General features: G+C 28.9%; 1 protein-coding gene across 1 annotated transcript; it reads right to left on the bottom strand.

Moving 5' to 3' along the window:
• Positions 1-87: 87 nt before the first annotated feature.
• Positions 88-23186, bottom strand: LOC147802028 (uncharacterized). The gene is made up of 6 exons (XM_087155239.1): positions 23096-23186; positions 7149-7299; positions 4392-4422; positions 2430-3366; positions 912-1131; positions 88-719 (listed from the first exon to the last, which is right to left on the bottom strand). The coding sequence occupies exons 2-4, from the start codon at positions 7289-7291 to the stop codon at positions 2491-2493; spliced, it is 1050 nt and encodes a 349-aa protein (XP_087011365.1). The 5' UTR covers positions 7292-7299; positions 23096-23186; the 3' UTR covers positions 88-719; positions 912-1131; positions 2430-2490.
• Between the last annotated feature and the right edge of the window lie 343 nt (positions 23187-23529).

Below are 23529 nucleotides of genomic sequence, written 5' to 3'. Positions count from 1 at the left end.
TAACCTTTTGTAGGTTGATATTACTCATCCCTTTAATAGGGCGAGTTGAAGCTTAAAAGCCATTTTAAAATCTAAATATATAGATACCTTTGTAGGAACACAAGGTCTGAGAAATTTTATGCCTTTCCCCTGCATGTAGTTGCCAATTCTTTCAGCCATGCCTTGATCGAAACCTCGAAGCAAGATAGAATGAACCGTGACATCCAACCCAATTCCTGCTGTAAATTCAGTACATTCCAAATTAACATATGAAGATCCAATGAATAACGTTTTTCCAGGACTTTTTTCCAAAGAGAAGAGAACATCACTAACAAAGAAAAAAAATAATAGCAATTAACATTTCATATAAAATATGTTGAGATCATAATTTTCATCCCTAGTAGTTAACAAAAAGGAAAAACTAATCTACGAATAACCTTTTGTAGGTTGATATTACTCCTCCCTTTAATAGGGCGAGTTGAAGCTTAAAAGCCATTTTAAAATCTAAATGTATAGATACCTTTGTAGGAACACAAGGTCTGAGAAATTTTATGCCTTTCCCCTGCATGTAGTTGCCAATTCTTTCAGCCATGCCTTGATCGAAACCTCGAAGCAAGATAGAATGAACAGTGACATCCAACCCAATTCCTGCTGTAAATTCAGTACATTCCAAAACAACATATGAAGATCCAATGAATAACGTTTTTCCAGGACTTTTCTCCAAATAGAAGAGAACATGACTAACAAAGAAAAAAAATAATAGCAATTAACATTTCATATAAAATATGTTGAGATCACAATTTTCAACCCTAGTCGTTAACAAAAAGGAAAAACTAATCTACGAATAACCTTTTGTAGGTTGATATTACTCCTCCCTTTAATAGGGCGAGTTGAAGCTTAAAAGCCATTTTAAAATCTAAATGTATAGATACCTTTGTAGGAACACAAGGTCTGAGAAATTTTATGCCTTTCCCCTGCATGTAGTTGCCAATTCTTTCAGCCATGCCTTGATCGAAACCTCGAAGCAAGATAGAATGAACCGTGACATCCAACCCAATTCCTGCTGTAAATTCAGCACATTCCAAAACAACATATGAAGATCCAATGAATAACGTTTTTCCAGGACTTTTCTCCAAATAGAAGAGAGCATGACTAACAAAGAAAAAAATAATAGCAATTAACATTTCATATAAAGTATGTTGAAATCATAATAGTTAACAAAAATGAAAAACTAATCTACGAATAACCTTTTATAGGTTGATATTACTCCTCCCTTAAATAGGGCGGATCGAGGCAAATCTTTACCTTAGTACAAAGATGTTAAGTTAATAATTTTAACTTTAGAAAAAAAATTTCTGCAAAGGAACAATTATTACAAAGCAATCATAGGAGTTGCAGAGCGGCAGCGAACAGGGAGCTAAGCCCCCTAGTTATGACTTAATATTATATCAAAATTGATGAAGAAAAATTATTTTTATTTATTTTGAAACACTTGTCAATGCGAACTAAACATGGCATTTTTCATTTCATCAGTTAATTCAAATGAACCTAGAAAATTCATTGGAACAATAAATAAACAGTTTTATTTTCTTTCTGTTAATACAAGTAGGTAAAACAACGTTTTATTTCTTGGACAAAATGAATGTCAACAGATTTCCTGCTCTAACTCACAAACAAATTTTCTAAGCTGTGCAAAGCTAAAAAATAAATTACAAAATATTTCTCTTAAAAAATCTGATACTTTATTGGTCTCATATCTAAGCATTTTTCCTTTTGCGACGCTTATCTTAGCATTCATTCACGAATAGGACTTGAACTTTCAATTTTTGAAAGTTATTTATTTATATAGATATTAGTTATTAGGCAATATTATTTTTTTTTGGGGGGGAGAAATCAATTTTATTTTCACATGAGCATATTAAATGCAAGAAATATTTTTTAAATATTCAAACTTTTCGAACTTTTTCAACATTTTATGTAAGATTTTATATATTTAAGTATATAAAAATTAACTATTAGAGTTATTGCACCAAAAATAAGGAAAAAATATTGACTTACAACATAACATACGACTGGAAAAAAAATATTTTGTTTTCTCTTCTAAGTAGAAATAACCTTTCACGCTTCGCAATTTTAAGTAATGTGCTAAATAAATTTTATTTTATAAATCAGTCTCAATCAGATAAATTTAATAGAAAACATGTACCTATAGATGCAAGTATTCTAATATGTTAAGAAAAAACTATGAACGAATAAGTTTTGCAGAATTCAGAAAAATAAATATTATTATCATAATATTTTATTCAGTTCTTTTCAAATATTTAAGTCTACGTAACTATACTTCGTTGGATTTCCAGTTAAAGGGAAAGTGTAATAAGTTTTAACGGCAAATAATTGAACGCTGACACTTAAGGATGAATAATGTTCTAGATTCCAAAATAATAACTTACTTATAATGAAAATCTTGGTCTCTTTGGGTTTGCAGAAGGATCTTGAAAAAAGGTTTAAAATTTAGGCCGGGTACTTTTGTGCGTACCGCGGTCTTTTTGAGAGACTGAAGGGAGGATCAATCTTCAAAAACGCTTTGCTTGATTCGATCAAGAGTGCAAGCCTCGTGCTTCGCCTCCCCGGGTTTCCTCTTTTCCTCTGAGCTTGAGGCTGCTGAGGAACAGGTGGTATTTGCACTGGGGGAGCTTGCACTGGAACTTGCACTGGTGGTGATGCTGGTCGGGGTGTAGATGCTGGTCGGGGTGTAGATGCAGGTGGGGGTGTAGATGCAGGTGGGGGTGTAGATGCTGGTCGGGCTGTAGATGCAGGTGGGGGTGTAGATGCTGGTCGGGCTGTAGATGCAGGTGGGGGTGTAGATGCTAGTGGGGGTGGGGGAGGACTTACAGATGCCAACGGAGGAGAAATAGGTGTTGGGGGTCCAACGGGAGATGGTGAGGGTGGGGAAGGCTGGAGGACAGTCGGTGGTGAAGGCATTTTGACAGGCGTTAGATCCACGGTTCCAGAAGTAGATGTTGTTACTTCCTCAGCTTCAATGGGAAAGGTGTTATTTAAGCTGTCACGGATGGATCTTCTGAGCCCGGAGCTGCTCTCTTCTATATCTGCATCTAATCCTCTCCGGGCTTCTTCGAATGATAGACCTTGCGACACCCTGTCGATGAATCTAGATGCCAGCATCACCATTGTCTCATTGGCCATGGATGCCGCAAGTAAGCTTGCTTCGTCTATCATTCGATTTCTCTGCTCGTTTCTCCTTCGCCTGTCTTCTTCCTCCTTTTGCTTTTGGAATTGGTGGGCACGCCTTCTTTCCTCTTTTGCAAATTCCACCGTAGTCCTCCTTCTCCTTTCAGCTATCTCCTTCTCCTGCCGTTGCTTTCGGACCTAAAATGTATTCCAATATTATGATTACACATAAAAATCAATCATATTTAGATTCAACAGCATTCAAAAATAAGCAAAGTCATTCAAGCCCTTCGTCATATTATCCAAGTGGATTTAGAGCAAAGGAAAGAAATAATTTGAAGCTTTATTTGTGAAATGACTTACCGAGGTAACAACAAATTGATTCTTCTTTTTTTTTCAAATTTACAGTTTTAATTTTAAACTACTTTAAAGTTTTCTTTTTTTATTATTATTATTATTTTTTGAGTTTTGCTTTAAAGTAAAAAATGATAGCCATTGGCTAACTTAAATTTTTTGTTCTAAATAAGCATTAAACTTATCTGATTTTCTTCACTTTCAGCGGAATCTCTTATTATCATTATATTTTTTCCCTCGAAATTTCTTTTTAATACCACTAATCACTCTTTTTTAAAGTTTTATTTACAATTTTTGGAATGCGACTAAACTTTATTAGGTATTTTTTTCTAATACGCGGGCACATGTTTTAATTTTATTCTGGAAATCAAAAGAAATTTAAAAAGATTAAATATGCTGATGAAATATAAGAAAATAAGAAAAAAAAAAGAAGAATCAGAAAATGTAGCTAATCGTAGGCACTATTTAAAAAAATTACGAAAGAGCAATATATAAGCTCATTCACAGGGTAAACCATACTATTTGTGGAGCTGTTGAACCTTATTTTATTACTATCTGCATCTATTTTAGCAGTACAATTTTAATAAGATTCTTTTAATTTTTGTTTTAAATTAATTATTATTTTTTTTAACTGGTATGTTCATAATACTTTGATAAATATTACTTTCGGATTTGTTGAACATACTTGGTTATTGCGAGCTCTGCTTAAACAAAATCCTAGGTTTGATAGAACAATTAAATAAAGACTTTTCGTTTAATTTTAAAAAAGTTTTCTTACATCTTAATTAATTTCTGGATGTTCATTTTTACTTATTTAATTTAACGTGCACCTATTTAAAAGTACTGTTTAATGAAAATTATATACTCACGTCCTCTGGTGTTTCCACCCCTTGCGTCCTCCTAGAAGAAAATTCTTAGAGTCAAACAATGCACATTATAATTTCTATCATATTATATTTAATAACAAGGATTTCGTATAATTTTATTGCAGTGTGTCTATCACTACAAAAATTGAGCAGAAAAAAGAGTCGTTGAATAGAACTAATGATCCTTCTACGACAGCTGATTCTTCTACAATTAACGTCGCAGGTTACGAAGTTTAACTTCTTCCGCGCGGAGGGACTCCACGCACAAATTTTTTTTTTTTTCAAGATTTTTGATCTTGTAAGTAAAGAAGTTCAGTGAGTGAATAGCAACATTATTTTTTAAAAAAAAATTAATAAATATTATTCTTTATACATGAAAAAGTTGAGTCATTCTTAAAGACTTCCATATTATTAGCATGGGGTAAAAGTAAAAAGAAGTGTAGGTATCTATTACAAATATTTAAGATTTATAAAGAACTAAAGGCTATTTCTTAAAGAAAATCTGTAAAATATCCATAAAACGTTAAAAGTGACATAGTCTATCAGAAATTCTTTTTAAAAATGCCGCGCAATCATAAAAACTCCACAGAAAAGGAAAAAAAATTATATACAAAATCAAAACAGAAAAAATAAAAATCAATCTTAATTTTGAAAGTAAATCTTAAAGCTGGAAATCTCAGTTTTCCACTTACTGTAGTTCTTTTAAGAAAAATTGAAAAAAAAGAATAAAGTCTGATAGAAACTCTTTATTACCCCGTCATAATGAAAACTTCCATAAAAGCAAAAGTTTTTTTTTAAAAGAAAATGCTAAATAAAAAAAAAAAAAAAATAGTGCGTGGAGTCCCCCCGCGCGGAGAAAGTTAAACTTCGCAACCTGCGACGTTAATTGTAGAAGAATCAGCAGTCGTAGAAGGATCACTAGTTCTATTCAACGACTCTTTTTCCTGCTCCGCTCACTTCCGTGCTCTGTAAACACTGTAATATTGTGCATTTTTCCCTCGTGGACCTCTTGAACCAGTGGAAGTGCTTGTGGTTGCCTCATCGTCTCGGAAAATGTATTTGTATTAATAATGTATGTGAATGCGTCATAATGTAATTTCAAAAAAGAAAACCTAACAATCAATTGATATTCACAAGAGACGTACCTTGACATAACCTATAACCTTAAATCCGTCGCATTGTCCGTGGGATTGTTTTCACTCATTTTTTACAATTGTTATCCACTAAATTTGAAAATAAAATATACTACCCTATTAAATTATATGTGTATCAAAACAAACTAAAAAAATATTTATAGAAGAACAATACTTTTATAACTTTTATTATTTTTATGCTAGTGAGAACCAAAACAATATGGAAATGAATGAGGGAAAACTGGATCCTACCAAGTGATTTCCCGGCCAATAAAAATGTAGCGTTAAACGTTTAACGCAACCTTGTTGGAAGGCGCATAAGAAGTATAACTTCAAAACAAATATCGTTCATTAGAAACTCTCTTTAAAAAATATTTCGTTATAATAAATACGCTGATAAGAAGAAAATTAAATAATAAAAAAATACAAAAGGGAAACAGAAAATGATTATCCTTAGTTCTTAAAACATAGATTAAATTTTGAAAATTATCGTTATATGTCTAACCGATCAGAAAAAAAAGTGATAATAAAGGAATAAAGTCTATTAGAAATGCTCAGTTAAAATTCTATTCTACAATAAAAGCAGCAAAAACGAAGCTAACATTTTCAATTCAACAAAAGTGTTGAAAAGATGTTGACATTGAATGCTTAAAAATAATCTTTAAGGAAAAAAAAAGCACTACCAAACTCGGGGTTTAGTATAAAGTAATGCAGTTTCTATTTCTTTAATTTTCGCATTGTCCTTCAGAGCATTTATTTATAAGTTTTAGAGTTTAATAAATATGTGTAAAGCCTAATTCGAATAATGTGTAACAAAAAACACAACATCAGATAACTTTTATTAAATTTTTTCATAATAAAATATTTGGCCAAGCATATATAGGGGAGAGTGGGGTCAATTGTAACAGAGCAAAAATTTCGAGTGTCGGGTTCTAGATTTGGCTTCAAGGTGGCGCACAAGGTGTATTTAATAAATCTACATGTACACCCCTGCTGGCAAGCATTTTTATGTACTTTTGAAAGAGTTACATCACTGTACCATAGTTAGTACTGGTATGTACCTACGATAAAACATAGGCTTTTGTGGGGAAATTAGATGGTGAGTACGTAAAAAAAAATTTTAATGTCACTAATTTAATTTAATCTTTCATCACAGATAGTATATTTGTACTTTTCCAATTTTATTCCTCTTTTCAATTTTACCCCGTATTCTTTGAACAGAAACGGGGTAAAATTGAAAAGAGGAATAAAATTGGAAAAGTACAAATATACTATCTGTGATGAAAGATTAAATTAAATTAAATTAGTGGCATTAAAAAAATCGTCACCCAACACTGTGACAATCACAAAAGATATTTTCACGCTACGTAAGTGCTTTTTTTGGTATTAGAATATTATATTGTAACAAAGTAATTTTGTCTAAACAAATAAAAATTATTAACCGAGTATGTAAGTGGACACTTTAATTAACATTTCTATAAAAAAATTAGTTTTGTTAATTAACTAGCATTGTTTTTAACAAATGAAGCTGAAATGGCGTCTTGGGGGCATTTGTAACAATAAGTAAAGGGACGGCTGTTCAACGACGGTTATTAAATTAAAAATGAAAAGCTTATACTGTACTTACATTTTTTTTCGGGGACCCTCCTGGGAAGAACCAGAAGGGCCGGCACTCCCTGCTGCAGATCCAGAAGCTCCTGCGGCCGCAGAAGCTCCTGCAGAACCGGACGGTCCTGTTGCATCACTAGGTGAGGGGGATGCTCGCTTCATTTTCAATTCTAAAATTATCAAAAATAATATTAGTATACACGAAAGTAATAAAAACTTATCATTTAATAGATAATAAAATAGATTTTTCGCGTTATAGAATGATGAATAAAGATAATATCTGGTCAACATTTCCAGTTGATCAATTATTATTAACAATTCTGAAGTGAAGTTCTTATTAATGCCGATTTCTATTCTTGAGATTTGAACTATCACTATCGGTGAGTAATTGAAAAAAAATGAAGACAGCTGCAGAAAAATTATACAAATTTACCATTTTTTGAAAATATCTTGTGTATTATTTGTGTGACCATGAAAAACTAATTGATACAAGACTGTTTTAAATTATAAATAAACTAAATACAAAACTTACCAGTGAATGAGAGTTGCCAAACTCATATATAAATACGTATTGAAAATAAAATGTGTGAATATGAATTTCGATGAAAAAAATTAATAAATAGCGGAAATAGCTTTTAAATTGCGGGAAACACGATGTTTGATTTTTAAAATTGCATGAATGCGAATGATTTCTTATGGCTTACAAACTTCGGTGAAGGTGATTCACGATGTTTAGCATTTAAAGTGCATGAATATAAATTGTGAAGTGCAATTTAAAAATCATGCAAATACTCAATCCAATTTTCGGCATTGAAGAAAAAAAATTTTCTTTCAATGCTGAAATTTTAATTGTTTTTTTTTTCGGTGTTTACATTTCTGAAAAATTGTATCGCTTGAAAAAAATACCACTTACTGAAAGAATTTGACTATTAAAAAAATAAAAATAAAAATAATATTTTTAAAAACCACGCTTTTGTAGTGGAAAATAATAATTAAAAAACAAAAATTTGGAAAACGAAAAACGTAGGTAGCATGAAATACATAACAGTAACAGTATGTGCGCTCATGAGAATATGTGTATGTATATCTGAAATTGTATCTGAATGTGGATGTGCATGTGGTTGTGCAGGTGTATGAGTAGGAAAATGTGTATATGCATGTGTATATGTACTGTTATGTATTTCATGCTCCCCAAGTTTTTCGTTTTTCAAATTTTTGTTTTTTAATTATTATTTTCCACTACAAAAACGTGGTTTTTAAAAATATTATTTTTATTTTGATTTTTTTTTTTGTACTCACTTCCAAAATCTCAATTTTTTTCACTCACTTTATACAGAACTTTTCTACTAACAAGTAGTTCTAATTTGAAATAATCGAATCGACAACAAAAAACAATCGCGAAAATATTAATTTTTCTTTAATTTAAATTTACTTTGTATGTCTTTTTTCTCTTTATTTTCATGCATTGTCATCCAATTCTGAACTATGTGCCAAATTTGAAGTCTGTAGCTAGTCGGGAAGTTAGTTTAAAATCGTTTACAAAATTCCACCCGGACAGACATACACCAAGGCAAGTTGATATAAACGTGGTAAAATAAGAGAAAAGAAGATTGACTCGAAATTTTAAGTAGCACTCATAATATCGAAATTGAACTGACTTCCCTGTGATTCCATATGCTGCAAAATGTTTTCAACTTGTTTATAGAAGGTCCTCATAAATTTTAAGATCTGATGAGTTAGCCTCTAATTTGGCTTTGTCAGTTGTTAGCTAATTTTGATGTATTAAATGAAGCTAAATCTTGTTGGAAAATAAAATCTTTCTTTTCAATTGATTGCATAATATGCTCGAGAGCCGTGATGACGTGACAGAGCATTCGCCTTCCAATCTCGGGGAACCGGGTTTGCGTTCTAGCAATAACTGGTCGATACGAATTTCACAGCCGGTTTGAACCGCCCACAGTGCTTAAGTAGGATATCCTCAGCGGGAGAGGGATCATGCGTTAGAATCCTCTTGCCGTCAGGCAAACCGTCGGAGGTTTTCATGGTTTTCCTCTCCTTGTATCACAAATGCTCGTAGGTTCCATAAAAAAATACTCATTATACGGTTTTAGGAGTAATACGGATATGGCGTATAAAACTAAGCGTGCTCCCAACAAATTAACAATAAAAACAAATTTTTAAATTCTGATTCAAATAAACAAAAATGGGATCTTGTAAATAGTATTATTGGTAATCAGAGCAAATCACCTACTTTACCTGATATTTTAAACGACTATGAATCTTCTGATCAATTAAATAAATCAATTGCAATTGCCAACAGTACCTCAAACCCAAATTCAAACAGTTTTAAAATATTGACACTGAACATTTATAAGCATCAACCGTTAAGTTTTCATACTCAGAAAAACTGTAAATATTACGTATATTAAACATAAATGGAACCACTAAATACAATAATTTCAATAATTAAGAAAAAATCAAAAATTTTATTTATTGAATAGATTTCTCTTTGAAGAGTATAACTAACGATTCTGCAGTTATTTTTGAAGAAATTAATTTGAAAATATTTCTTTTATTATTTTGTATGCGAAACTTGAAGAATTATGAAAAATATAGAACCGAAACATGGCACCAAAAACAATAAAATTATGTAAACAAACTCCTTACTCTTTAGTCTATTTATTTTAAAAAAAGATTTTCATCTTCCAAATGTTAAAGACAATGAATGAATTGAGAGCTCCTTTTAATACATTATTTATAGTTTTAAATTTGTCAAAATTACACATTGTTGTTCTCGCCGCAAGTAATTTGAAGATTCCTTGTTTATAAGTCTTAATGCACATACTTATTTGCTGCTTTATTAGCAAAATAATTACTAACTGTACAGTAATCACTTAACATGCTTCCTAAGTAGAATATAAATATGAAGCATCCTGTGAAACTTTTGATTCATATAATTTTCGGTGGGCTTTAAATAAAAACCTGTTTGCTTTAGAACTCCCACATAAGTGTAATATTTCTCTTTTACCGCAATTAGTTAATATTTACTTATTAGTTATAATTAATACGTATTAGTTATAATTACGTAGCGTCAATAATAGCTTAACAAGCACCGACTACAGTGTAGACGTAAAATATGCTCAGCGATAGACGGATCATGGATTAGAATTCCCTTACAATCGGATTTCATGGTTTTCCTCTCCATGTAACGCAAATGGTGATTATTTTCATCGAAAAGTTCTCTACGAAGACTGGATTGTCCCTGAGTTTGATCAAGGAGCTCCCTTGTCTTCTAGGTTGGGTTCAAACTTGCATGGCTATATGAAATTGAACAATGATAGTAATAAAAAAAACATTGCCAATTTTACTGCCAATTTCATTATAAATTCTTCGCTCTCAAAAAGCAATAAAGCCTCTTGTATTCATAAAGAAAACGGTTGTGGAGCAAGAAGTTACTGAACATTACCAAGATACTTCCTACGGCCTCCTACCAGACGTTTAAAAAAAATAATAAATAAACGAAATGAAAATAAAAAAATTTATAAAATTAAAAAAAATTCAATGACTCGACATTCTTCAATGACTTAAAAATAAATCAAACTAAAAGTGAAAAAATAAATCAAATTAAAAGTAAATAAATCAAAACGAGTACAATCTCTATTTTCAAAAGTAAACAAGGATTTTTAAAATGTGGATTTTTAATCAGCATTTTTCTATTTGAATTGATAATAAAAATTCAATTAGCTCCATTGACAATTATAGACTATCTAGTTTTTATAGTGATGAATTCAGGGTTTGTTTACTTATTAATTATTTTCAGCCAATCGAGCAATTAATCCTGCAGGGTGAAATTGCGTAACTTTCGCAATTATCGTCTCCTTCATCTGATTTTAAAAATTTCTTGTAGTTTTCACTAATTAAAATACACGGTACAAAAAAAATATTAATAAAAATTTTGGTTAAAAAAATCAGTTATGGCGTAAAATAAGTCATTTTCTCTTGTTTAAAGTATAATAAATGTAACGTTCCTTACTCGTTGTCACTAATCAACTGCTTGCGCAATTTCTGTGAAGTAATTTAAAATAAAATTATTAAATGCAAGAAACTAAAAATTGAAATTCACCTAAAAAGAGCATTATTTCTATTTCATTAATTTTCTCTCTTACTTTCTCTTAGGCACTAATAAAGTGAAAATTTCTAAAAGCTACGTGAAAGAAAAGAAAATTAAAAGTTCAGAATGAAAAGTAAAATCGGAAAGCATGGAAACTAAATTCGAAAATTCTTCTTAATCTTTTATCCGGTAAGAAAAGGTTAAAATTATCGAACCTGAAATAAAATTACCTGAAATAAAATTTAATTTTAAGTAACGTATGTATGTTTACAAAATCGATCTCTACATTAAAAATTAAATCTCTACATTTAATAAATAAATAATAACATCGGAAGAGAGAGAATGATAGTTTGAAATGAGCGAGACAGGAAAAGAATGTGCGATAGTGGAAGACAAAGGATAAAATGAAGAAATCTCTTGGTTCTTATATGTAGAGATTAACATCCAACAACTATTTAAGATACTTTTCTTTAATGAGCAGAGAATATTTGGTTATAATATATTAAACTTTTGCGAATTTTCTTTTTAACATTTCGAGTTTATTTAAATCTTTTCACAATTGAGTAACCTCCCGAAAGATTAAAAAATCAAAAGAGAAAAAGCTTTTTTTTAAATATATATACCGGAGGCCGTGTGGTTAGCGTGCCTGACTGCGGAGCCGCTGGTCGCGGGTTCGAATCCTGCTCAGGGCATGGATATTTTTTTCTCTCTGTGTTCCATGTTCTTTCTCCTTTGTGTGTGATTGTGTGAATGTGACCCGCCCTATAAACGTTTTGTGGGACGTGGGCGCACTGCTCCACCGCCGTGGCTTCGCCACAGGTGCCCACTGGGTAGCGAGAAGAGAGTAGCAGTTCTGGCATTCCTGTATCCAATGGGACAACCCCAAAGTACCCGCCATTAAAATATATATATATATATATATATATATATATATATATATATATATATATATATATATATATATATATATTCAGACTACGTGGCAGCAAAAGATTATCAGTTTACAAAGATTAGTTTTTATTTTACATTGAAAAATCTAAGAAACCGTAAATATAAACTATTTTATTATTCCAAAAGTGTTTCGAAATTTAAAGTGAAACATTTGTAGACAAAAGAGTACTTGACCTCAAGAAAATAATAACCACAATTCTCCTGTTGAGGCCGGGATAGCCTGGTTGGCGGGTAGCTGGGCTCATGTTCGCCTCTCAATCACTCGCCGTATAGTAAATGGTGACTGGTGCACGTTAAATCTGTTAGGTCAGAATGTCCTCGATGTTCCCATAAAAAATTATACCTCTGGGGGTACTGAGACTGATCGTTCCCTGGTTCATGTCAAAATTGCGATCTGTGGTTGAATGAATGGGTCCACCCTGTACAAGGATGTGATGTCAAATTCTTGTACATAGATAGCAAACAAAAACAGTCGCACCCTTTAGTAGTTTTCCCGAAACTGAATTACACGTCGGAAAGAACTGATCTTTGACGTAAAATGACCGCAGCAATCAAATTTTGATATCAGAATGTTTTCCAAACGTTACTGTAAAAACATGCAAAATTTTTTAATGTTCATGAAATAGTTTTTGAGTTATGAAAATCCGAAGCCATGTCGATGACATTTTTAAGAATGTCTGTGGTAGAAATTTTTTCTTTTTTAATGTAAATAAAAAATTTATTTGAGAATTATTTTGATAAAAATAATGTATTAAGTTACTTTTCCAAAAAGTCTTTGATATGAGAAAATTTTGTTCAAGACACGGTTTGCACTGCTATGAATATTATGAATAAAATATACAATAATTTGATATCTTTTCTGTTGTAATTAAGAATCTAAATTACTTAAAAACGTAATGCATACTGTATATAAATAAAATTTACACTTGATCCTTCAGCAGTTTTATATTAAATGAAATTTTGTGGAAAAAGTAAAGGACTTGAAGCATTCATACATTTTATTAGTAAAGTTATTTTTACAAAGGAAATTTTATTTTACCAAAATAGATTACAATCTTGACTGAGAAACATAAATTTAAAAAAATTTCCAAAATCTGACTATCCATTGTTATGAAAACAATGAGGTTGTTTTCACAAATTTGGAATTTTTGCTCCAGAATAGAGGCATACTTTGTCGTCACTTAAAAATGAATGGATCAATCAGAACAAAAGCAGTTGTGTGCTTATTACGATAACGTTCCTGTTCCTGAGATATTTCGAGATAAAACGCTTCACAATTTTATTATAAGTACTTCAACATTTTTGAAATCATAGTTACTTCAAGATTTCGAAATCTTTTTTTTTTTTTCACCCTTAATCATGATGACCATATCACATAATTTGATAATTCAATATGAAAAGGTAAAAGGTCCCTTAAAGGCTAGAACTATCTCAGACTGACAACTATAGTTTTATTGTGAGAGGACTTCTACAATGATTCTACAATAATTTTTGAATTCTTTTTCTTACATTTTTTGTAAAACTACTTAAACTTTGAATTCTATAGAAAATAAAAATTTTTCCTCCTGTCTGAAAAATTATAAATTTTTATAAACTTTTTAAGATTTGTTTGCTAATCTGCAGAAAATAATCTGATTTTCTTTAAAAAAAAATAATAGAGATATTTCTTCCTTATTAATTAAAACGATATTTTCTTTTAATTATAGATATCACTTTTATTTTTTTAGTAAGCAAAATAACCATTTTATGCAAATGACTACTTCGAAATTAAGTTTGACATGAAAAATGAAAAATTCCATTTGTATAAGATTCAAATAAAGATTTTTTTTTTTTGGTACAGTTTCTCTCAAATCTTCATTTACTAAAGCTTTAAAAAAAGCTATATAAAACAGTGCTAAACAGAAAGTACTATAAAGATATATGAAAATTATATGAAACAGTGTATTTTTCACAAACTGAATATACTATTTTTTTACATAATTATTTTTAAAAATTGCATTGTATTATTTAAATTTTTTATGATTTCATACAACATTATTTTTAAAAAATTGCGATAGATTTGGAAAAAAACTTACTTAAATTATAGAATTTGTTTCGAAAAAGTTAAAAATTTTTATAGGTTATTTCAAGTTGTAAAAGTTATGTTATTTCATAAAATGTATTAAAAGGCAAATACAGAGTAACCCTAAAATTTAAAAGATGAATATATTTTTATTAAGCAAGAGAGAGAGTTTTTTCTTTCTTCCGAATAAGCACATATTAATAAAAAAAAAATTATTTTCTAAATTTATACACCGTTTATTGCGTGCAAAAGAGGTAATTGTTTTGTAAAATTAAAATGCCAACAATATAAAATGTGCACTGTAGTCTACAAAAATGATCTGAGTTCAACGCTTTATTTTACTTACGTTGATGTGCAATAAGTATTCTCAGTAAGTACACTTTATTTTATATTTGTCTAGAAGAAATTAAGAGTGTTGAAAGCTTATCGATTCGTTAAGTTTCATTCCTTTTAAAATAATTTTCTTACAAAAGGATAAAGTGTATTGAATGTTATTTTCTTTTAACTTCATTTTATCTAATATCATAGGGTTTAGTTAAATAAACCATTAAAACGACCAGTTTTAAAAACAAAACTTACTTTTAGATCATTGTTAGTGAAACAAAAATATTTCTATTTTCAATGGCAAGGACAAATATTTAAAAAGACAAAAATACAGAAATTTAAAAAAAAAAATACAAACGTGATGTATACAGATATATTCCCATTAAAGTTGTATCTCAGCTAAAATAGGGCAAACAATTCTCACTTAGTTTCTATATTTTATAATCGGAGACTAAGATAAGTCAGAGAAGCATAAAAATGTGATTGCCTGCACAATTCGAATTTCGAAACGAAAATCAAATACAGACCAACAGAGCGGTAAAATTAACATTTTATAAACATATAGTTGGCTTTTGAAAGAGCTCTTAAATTAATTTTAAAAAAATTTTTCAAAGGATTAAAATAAAATGGAGAAAATTAGCATCAATGCAAAGATTTGTTTATAAACATTGCTGCAAGCGACTATAAGGAGACAATGTGTGATTGGTTATGTGAAAAAATCATTCGAGGATTCCATTGGATGAGAGCACGAAAGCCTCCAGAAAGAGTGCGGAGTAAAATCCATTGTTATTAAATAATGACGAAGCAGGACAGCCCCAAAAGAAGGAGGAGTTATAGTAACTCCTCCTTCTTTCGAGGCGGCCCTGCGTGATGTCACGAGAAGAGAAATCATAGCTCTAAGAGAGGAATGAACGAAACTAAACCCAAATCTATCTTCTATTATAAATTCTAACTTGAAATAATAGTAAATGAATCATTCTTATCTTACAATTACTTCTAATGATATTCTTTCTTGTCTGCATATTAAACATGTTTACAGATACATGAGTATTATAAGCACTGGCGCAACTGTAAGTGTGAAGTTTAGAACTAATAATATTTTTTTATAGATTTTATGTATAAAACTTTGGAACTTAAGGAGAGGTTATGAAAACTCTAAAAAATTTCCAGTAACTCCAACTTTCCTAGAAGGATAAAACTATATATGTATTTTTATTATATAAACGTAAATTTAATCAATTTCATGGCAAGAAAATATACATGTAGTTTAGAATAAAATGAGTTAGAAAAAAACATTCAATTTAAATTTTATTCACATAACATCTTTTTATAGTTTAAGTAATCAGGAAGCTCATAAATGATTTCGTTTTAAAAATGGCTTCACAGTTTTAAATTTTATATAGTGATTTTTTGCGTTATAATAAATAAAAAGAAATTAGGTCCATTTTTAATAACTCGTTTTACAGTCTTCGACGATAAAATCGAAAACGAAACTCCGCTTTCTGACTAGCTAGAGTAGAAAGTTTTTTAATCCTAATATCCATAGGCGGGGCTAGATATTTTACTGAGGTAGAGCCATAATAGTAATGAACACTTTCACAGTTATATGAGATTTCAGTAGTAGTTAAGAGTTTTTAGAAATCTAATTTAACTTTATTTAAAATATCATACTATACCTCATATAGGTTTGCGTCAGGATTCATATTATGAGGATAATTATAAGTATGTAATAATATTATATGGATCATATCTATTATAATATTATATATAGATATTAAATATTATGTATGTAATAATATAATTAGATATAATTTATATAATATATATGTAATTAAATCTATGCATGGTTTTTAACAACAATTTTTAAATTATCGTCATTATTTTATGTCTATATTTCAAAAAGTAATTTTCACTCTTATCTAAATGAGGGAAAAATTTGTTGTTCATAAATATTAATTAAAATCATGATGAGACAATTTCAGTGCATACATTTATTTAGAAAGTAAACTAAAAAAATTATTTTTTGATATAACAGGGATGAGAGTAGTTGGAAAGTAAAAAGGAGGAAATTTAAGAATATATATATATACACAAAAATTTGACAAAAAAGTGCAATTTTTAAACTTGTAAACCATCTGATTATAAATCCCGATGATTAATTTTAAAATTGCATGAATATATAAATATGAATCACATGCATGATTTTAAATTAAGAGAATATGAATCCTGAAATGAGGCTTTTTAAATCACGTGAATATGAAACTCTATATGGAATTTAAAAAATGCGAAAATACAAATCATGATGCGTAATTTCTAGATTACGTAAATATGAATCACGATGCGTAATTTTTAAATAGTGCGAATACGAATCCCACTGTCTATTTTTAAAGCACGCATAAATAGGAAAATCGACGTTTGATATTACCACCGTAAAAACGAATTGGATTTTAAGCTCGCGTGAATACGAATCGCTACATAGGGTTTTAAAAGCGCGTAATTACAAATCGCGATATTGGATTTTTAAATCTCGTAAATAAGAATCGCAATGAACGACATTTAAATCGCCTGATTAAGAATCGCAGCGTTCAACTTTTAAATCAGGTAAATCCGAAAATCAATGTTTGAGGGAGGAATGATGACTTCAATACTTTCGCTTCGTGGAAAATTTAATTCCTCATTGAATATTTTAACTTGTGCAAAAAAAAAATTTCAGCGGAAAAATGGAAAAATCTGGAAAAAAAAGCGGAAATCCGTGAATCTGCGGAAGAATCACATCCCTGGATATATATAGCTTAAAAGAAATTTTTCTACATTTCATTATGAAAATTATTGGAAAATGAACATTTGAAGGTGATTTTTAAAAAAAAAAAAATTAAACAGGTAATTATTTTAACAAATGTTAAAATCACTTAAAAAAATTTATTAATGTACTGCTATAAGAAAAAAGAAGATTGCTATAACAATTTAACAATTTGAGAATAATCCTAACATTCTAAATATTTGTAATAGCAATCAGAATTAAACCTTTAAACACAAATAATTTTTCTGTGTAATTTTTATTCTTACGGTCTTATTATCTATTTTATTCTTACGCCACAGGAGGATTCTTAAAAATGGAATGTGAATAAAAAGAAAAGGGTTTTTATGGGATGACACTGAAGCGACGTGACGTCACTCATCATATTCTGCATTTTTGTTATTATTTATGAACTCTAAATTTGTTTTTACTTCAAATTTAAACCTTACATTTTGGAATTACCTTATAATGTTGTTCTTTTATTTTATCTTTGCGTAATTGCTTCTTAAATATTTGATGCTGCATTTTACCTAAATGTAAATAAACGTAAATGTGTTAAATAAATGTAAATAGTAATTATTTAATGTGTTTATTCTTCAAACTATTAATTTCGCTTAAACACCCTATTTTTTTCAAAAAGGACAATGAGGGATCATTTATAGGGATCAATGGGCAAGCAGGGTGGGCCGATTTTTTAAAGTGCTTAGGGGAGCACTGGTTAAGGTATGAATCTTTAGTGATAACTTATAATAAAATAAGATGAATTAAAAATTATTTCGTAACTGTGAAGGAGGGTAAAGGAGGATAGCTAAGAAAATAAGGCAATATTAGACAGGCTGTGCAGCTAAATTTTCCAGCAAAAAATATTTCAAAAATATTTTTAAGCAATTTAAAATGAAAAAATAAAGTCATAATTATATGCACAGTAAGAAAAAACTTACAAACTTTAAAATAATGATAAAAACATATACCCCTCCCCTCCCCCCCTCCCCCCAAAAAAAAGAAATTACGTGCAATTTTAAATATGATTTATATAGAGTTGCTCATTCTGTTTTTTAAATTAATAATTATATTATGGAATTATAAAAAAATTTATATCTAAATTTTTACAAAAATATACAACATTAAGTATGAGTGTTTAATTAAAAAATCATATACAAGATTCTATGTATTGATCATACTGAATCGATAATAATGAGCGAAATAGAAAAAGAAATAAGAATGTGGCAAATTAAGAAAAATCAGAATCAATTCATACTGCAAAATGTAAATAAGTAAACTGCCTATTCTGTATCCGTAAATGTGCACTTTAACATTTAAAAGTTGACACTGAAAAAAAGAAAACATTCCAGCACAATAAAACTAATGATTTTATGAATTGGCAAAAATTAAAATGCATTTTTGTTATTTTAAATTAGTAACATACATGTTATTATTAAATGTACCTTGCAGAAAGATATTAGAGAGTTTTATCACAGATAACACCAAAAAATTCCGCCACAGAGCAGTAAATGATGTTCGAGTTTGTATCTTGAAATGGCAATTTCTTCTTTTTTTTTGTTATTTATTTCAATGCTCAAAAATTAAATAGGTAAAAATTCTGCTTATTTTATCACTAAATATCAATGTAGTTATTATGTATTTAAACTATAATTACATTAGACAAAAAAAATTTCTATGTTACCAAATATAAACTTCTTGTGGTAATATGTTTCAACTTGAGCTCACGCAATGTTCAAATGTGGAAGAAAAAAATTTAAACAAACAATGTAATTATTTCTTTTAAATAAAAAAAGAGACACCAGAAATAAAACTTTTGAATGAATTTGCGTAAAATATTGTTAATTATTTCACTTTTGAAAAATGATCCTGTAACTTTCAAATCTTTTCCCAGATGATCATTTCTCAATAATTTTTAAATTTCAAAGCAATAATTTCCAAACCTAATTGAAAACATGAATGTTTTAGCGTCGCTAGAAATTGAAAACATGAATAAAATTTGAGATATGTACATTAGTTTTCTTATTTTAAAATTTTTATAAGAATTTTGTAAATCAACTTTGCATATAGTTTAATGATTATTTTAAGAAGTAAATACAAAAAAAAAAATCTGCAATTTAATTTTAGAAATACTCAATATGTTTAAAAAGACGTAGTAACTAAAAAGTAGAATATAACTTTTAAAATGGACCTTTTCATAATAAACAAAAAATTTCAGTTTTTCAAAATTAACAGCAAAATTTTAAAATTATAATTTTTTTTTTTGCAAAAATGTTTATGAGTGCTTAATGCGTATTTTCTTTGCATGTTAACAACTGTACAACAAAACAAAATTAAGAAAATTTAAAACATTAAATCAGTACGTTTTTAAAAAATAGTTTCAAAAATATTTCTAGTTCTAATAACTACTGCTTATATTTTACTATTTGTGTGTTGCGTCTATATTTTATTAATTCCAACTTCAAAAACTTTTACGACATAATATTAAAAATACAAAATTTAAGGAAAACAAAAATAAAATTCACGCAATAAACTAAGGTTGGAGAAAAAACTGGTTTTATTAGAAAAAATGAAGGTTTTTTGGTTTACACTGTTTCGATATTTATTTAAAACTAAAGATTTAAGAAAAAATAGCCACGAATTTGAAATAAATATACCATTAAGATATTTTCATAAATCTATTTTAATTATTAATTAATATTTTTACTAAAGAGTAAAAAATATTAACTTTCCTTGAATAAAATTTTTATCATGATACGAAAAAAGAATTTAATTATGAGTACTTACAGTTAATGATACCCTTTTATTTCTCCCTTGAGTATCAATTATTGTATTATAATGAGTTTCTCTCATCGAAGGTTTAACTTTTAAGAGTTTAATATAAATAAATTATTATCGTATGGGGATATTTATTACATTAAACGGGAAGGTTTTATGTTTCTTCCCTAACATCTGCAGGGTTACTCCTTTTGCAATTATTCTTTTGATTCAACTTCCGAATACGAAACATCTAATAAGTTATGTCAGATAAAAATAAGAAATACACCGGTAAAATTGAATTGTTAAAAAAAGTAACTATAAATTTGTAAAATAAAATCATGTTTTATTACTAGAAATGAATGCGATTGATACAATTTAAATAAAAGAAATTTTGTGTAATCTTAAAATATTTCACTTGCATAAAGAAAAATGCTATTTTTCTTTCAAAAATGAAAAAAGAAGTTTTTAAGATGATTTTATTCTTTGTGTGTGATAGAATTCAATGAAACGAAGGATCTTTTTTTGAAGGACGAAACTTGAGGACTCAATCAACGACCAACGTATACCGGCACCCACGAGTTCGTATATGGAACAAAAATTCCTTCAGGCTAGTAGAATTGAAAACGTCACTTAGTCTTCAGAATTGATGAATTAACTGTTAATTTTGCCAAACTTATCCAAATTTAGATTGTTGACACAATAATTAGAATCAACTAGTATTTTTATCGTGAAAAAGTGTTTTTTTTTTTTTAAATTCAATGTTTTTATATTGAACATTTTCATTGTAATTCTTTATTAGCGTGTTTTTCACGAACTTCAACTTAAAGATAAAAAAGATGCGATTTGGAAAATACGAATTTCTAAATTTTTGCCTGGTTCCATTTTTATAAGCTCATTTTTGTCCTACGTTTTTGCAAAACTTAAAAAATATTCCAACTAGGCTGGTTGGTAGGGCACTGAGCCCATGTCCAAGAGGTCGTGAGTTCGATCCCCGCTGAAGACTCCCCGTATAGTAAATGGTGACTGATGCACGTTAAATCAGTCGAGTCACGAAGTCCCCCATGTTCCCATAACAAATCATACCTCTGGGGGTAGTAATCTAGGAGTTTTCTGGATTAGTTCAAAATTACAAGGCTACGGAGTTTAACATTAGTAGCCGTAAACCCAAAATTGGGTCTGCTGTTCAACGACTGTTATGAAATAAAATATTCAATAAAAAAATTAATTTTGGAGCAATTTTTAATAATTTTTTGAAAAGTATTAAAATTTAAAAGTTGCGCAAGCATTTCAAATAGTTTTGCACTGCTGAACAAAATTACGCGGAAAATCGATGTTTCTTAATATTGTAGAGAATCTTAATAACAAATGAAAAGTCAGATCTGAATATCTTGCATTTTAAGTTCAAACAAATTTCTAAGTTTTTTGTTTTAATTGTAAATATTGATTTCTGTATAGATGAACAAAACAGATGAAGAATAAGTACCGTTAAAGTTATACCTAATAATTCATAAGTATCAGATTTTGAGAATATCAGAAACTTGAGAATGCAGAACGAATTTGTTATAAAACAGTTTGAGGGCACTGATAAAACATAAAATTCATATACTTTCACGTTAAACCTGATTTTTTTGTTATGAAAAAGAAATGGACATTTTAATGATCTTTTAAATAATAAATCTGGTAATAATTTTTTTTTTCTCTTCTTTTTTTTTTTTTGTAAAACTCTAAACACAATTTTTGCTTTCAAACTTAATTACAAAATGAAACATTTTAACTACTCTACATACTAGTCTGAAAATGAGTTGATAGAAAGGTTTCTGAAATAAGTACTTCTAAACAATTTTTGCATGTGATTTTGTTTTTATAGTAAATGCAGATGAAAGTAAAATTTAATAACAGAAATTGCCAACGAAATGCGAACTTGTCTCAAGAATTTTCAGCTTATTTTAAAACTAATATAAACATTTTATTCTCGCAAGTAGCTATTTTCGAGGAGGTAATCAGCTATTTGAATTGAATTGAATTGAATTTGGGGTTTAGTGGCACAAGGTCCAAAAAAGGACATACTGCGCCAAACACACGGTTTTAAAAACAGATTAAAAGGTTAAGTAAAGCACACGTATAAAATCAGAGAAGAGAGTGAAAATTCTAAAACAATGTTGTAAAGTTACATACATTAAAATCAATAAAACTGCATGGTAAATTTACTAAAACACTAAATAGTATAAAACAATTATATACAACTTAAAATTCCAATAGCGCGTAAAAATGCAAAGATGTTAGGATGGTGATTTTTAGTAATGAGCTATTTAGTCAAATTACTTGTAGTAATTTGGAGATTCCATATCTAGCACAGGTTTATGAGTTTTAATGATACAGATTTGCTGCTTGGAGTAGCAAAATAATTACTAACTGTACAGTAATCACTTAACATACCTTAACATTAACTATAACATTAACTATATCGCTGCTTCAGAATTAGAATAAGTAAAGAGTTAACTCCAAACGATAATTGAGATTGGACTGTATAGAAAATGCGTTGAAAAATTCGTAACTTATGATAAAATTCAGGTTTTTGAATAACTAAATTTTTAAGTGAATTTTGTTTCAAACATTATAGATATAGATACATATATATAAATATATAAAGCACTCAAAAAATATTTTTAATCACTTTCCAAAAGAAAAAAAATCTTAATTACGATCTGTGCAGTAATAAAAATTATTTTTTCTATCCCTTAAAGTTCTCAATTTATAAACATAAAATCAATAAAATTCGAAAACTTTACATAATTATGATACAGTAGTTTCTGAAAAATATTGCAGAGAAAATTGCGAAAATCATACATTTTTTGTAATACGACAATCGACGCGACAATGAAAAAATCATTTTTCACAAATCTTAAATTAAAAAATTTCCTAATAAAATTAAAATTAGTATAACTGTAGTGATTTACTTACCTTAATCAAGAAAATTTCTTTTTAAACTAGTCAAAATTAACTCCGAGAAGTCAAAAATAGTAAATATTATTCCTTTGGATCAAACGTTAAGATAACTCACAATCCAACTGATTTCTAAAATAATGAAAACAAATCGAAATAATATTGGCGACCATTTGGCGACAAAAATTGCAATTACTCATTAATTTTTTATAACCATACAAAACGTAAAAGGATTTGAAGGCGTGAAATTAAACAAATGGGAGTTTCAGCTGTCTTTAATGCTACCTGATTGGTTGATTACTGAAACAGTAAAACACAAAGTATAGTTTCATCTGCCGTGACAAAGAAATAGAAGCTAAAAGTAAAGTTTATCATTATTTTTCAAAGTTAATAATTGAAAGTTTAGTTCGATGATTTTAAAGCAGACATTACAAAAATAGTTGCAGTCATGG

Source organism: Parasteatoda tepidariorum, chromosome 11 (assembly GCF_982258835.1).
Source record: "Parasteatoda tepidariorum strain Cologne lab strain chromosome 11, Ptep-v5.0, whole genome shotgun sequence".
Lineage (NCBI taxonomy): Eukaryota > Metazoa > Arthropoda > Arachnida > Araneae > Theridiidae > Parasteatoda > Parasteatoda tepidariorum.
The sequence above is the reverse complement of the archived record's forward strand: the minus strand, read 5'-3'. Positions and strand labels throughout refer to the sequence as shown.

What these genes read in the sequence shown, in the direction of transcription:
- LOC147802028 (XM_087155239.1), bottom strand. Translation starts at nt 7,291, where the DNA reads ATGAAGCGAGCATCCCCCTCACCTAGTGATGCAACAGGACCGTCCGGT. An exon ending in GAGGGTCCCCGAAAAAAAAT is followed by an intron (nt 4,423 to 7,148) that starts GTAAGTACAGTA and finishes ATTTTCTTCTAG; the next exon opens with GAGGACGCAAGGGGTGGAAA. An exon ending in GGGTGGAAACACCAGAGGAC is followed by an intron (nt 3,367 to 4,391) that starts GTGAGTATATAA and finishes AATACATTTTAG; the next exon opens with GTCCGAAAGCAACGGCAGGA.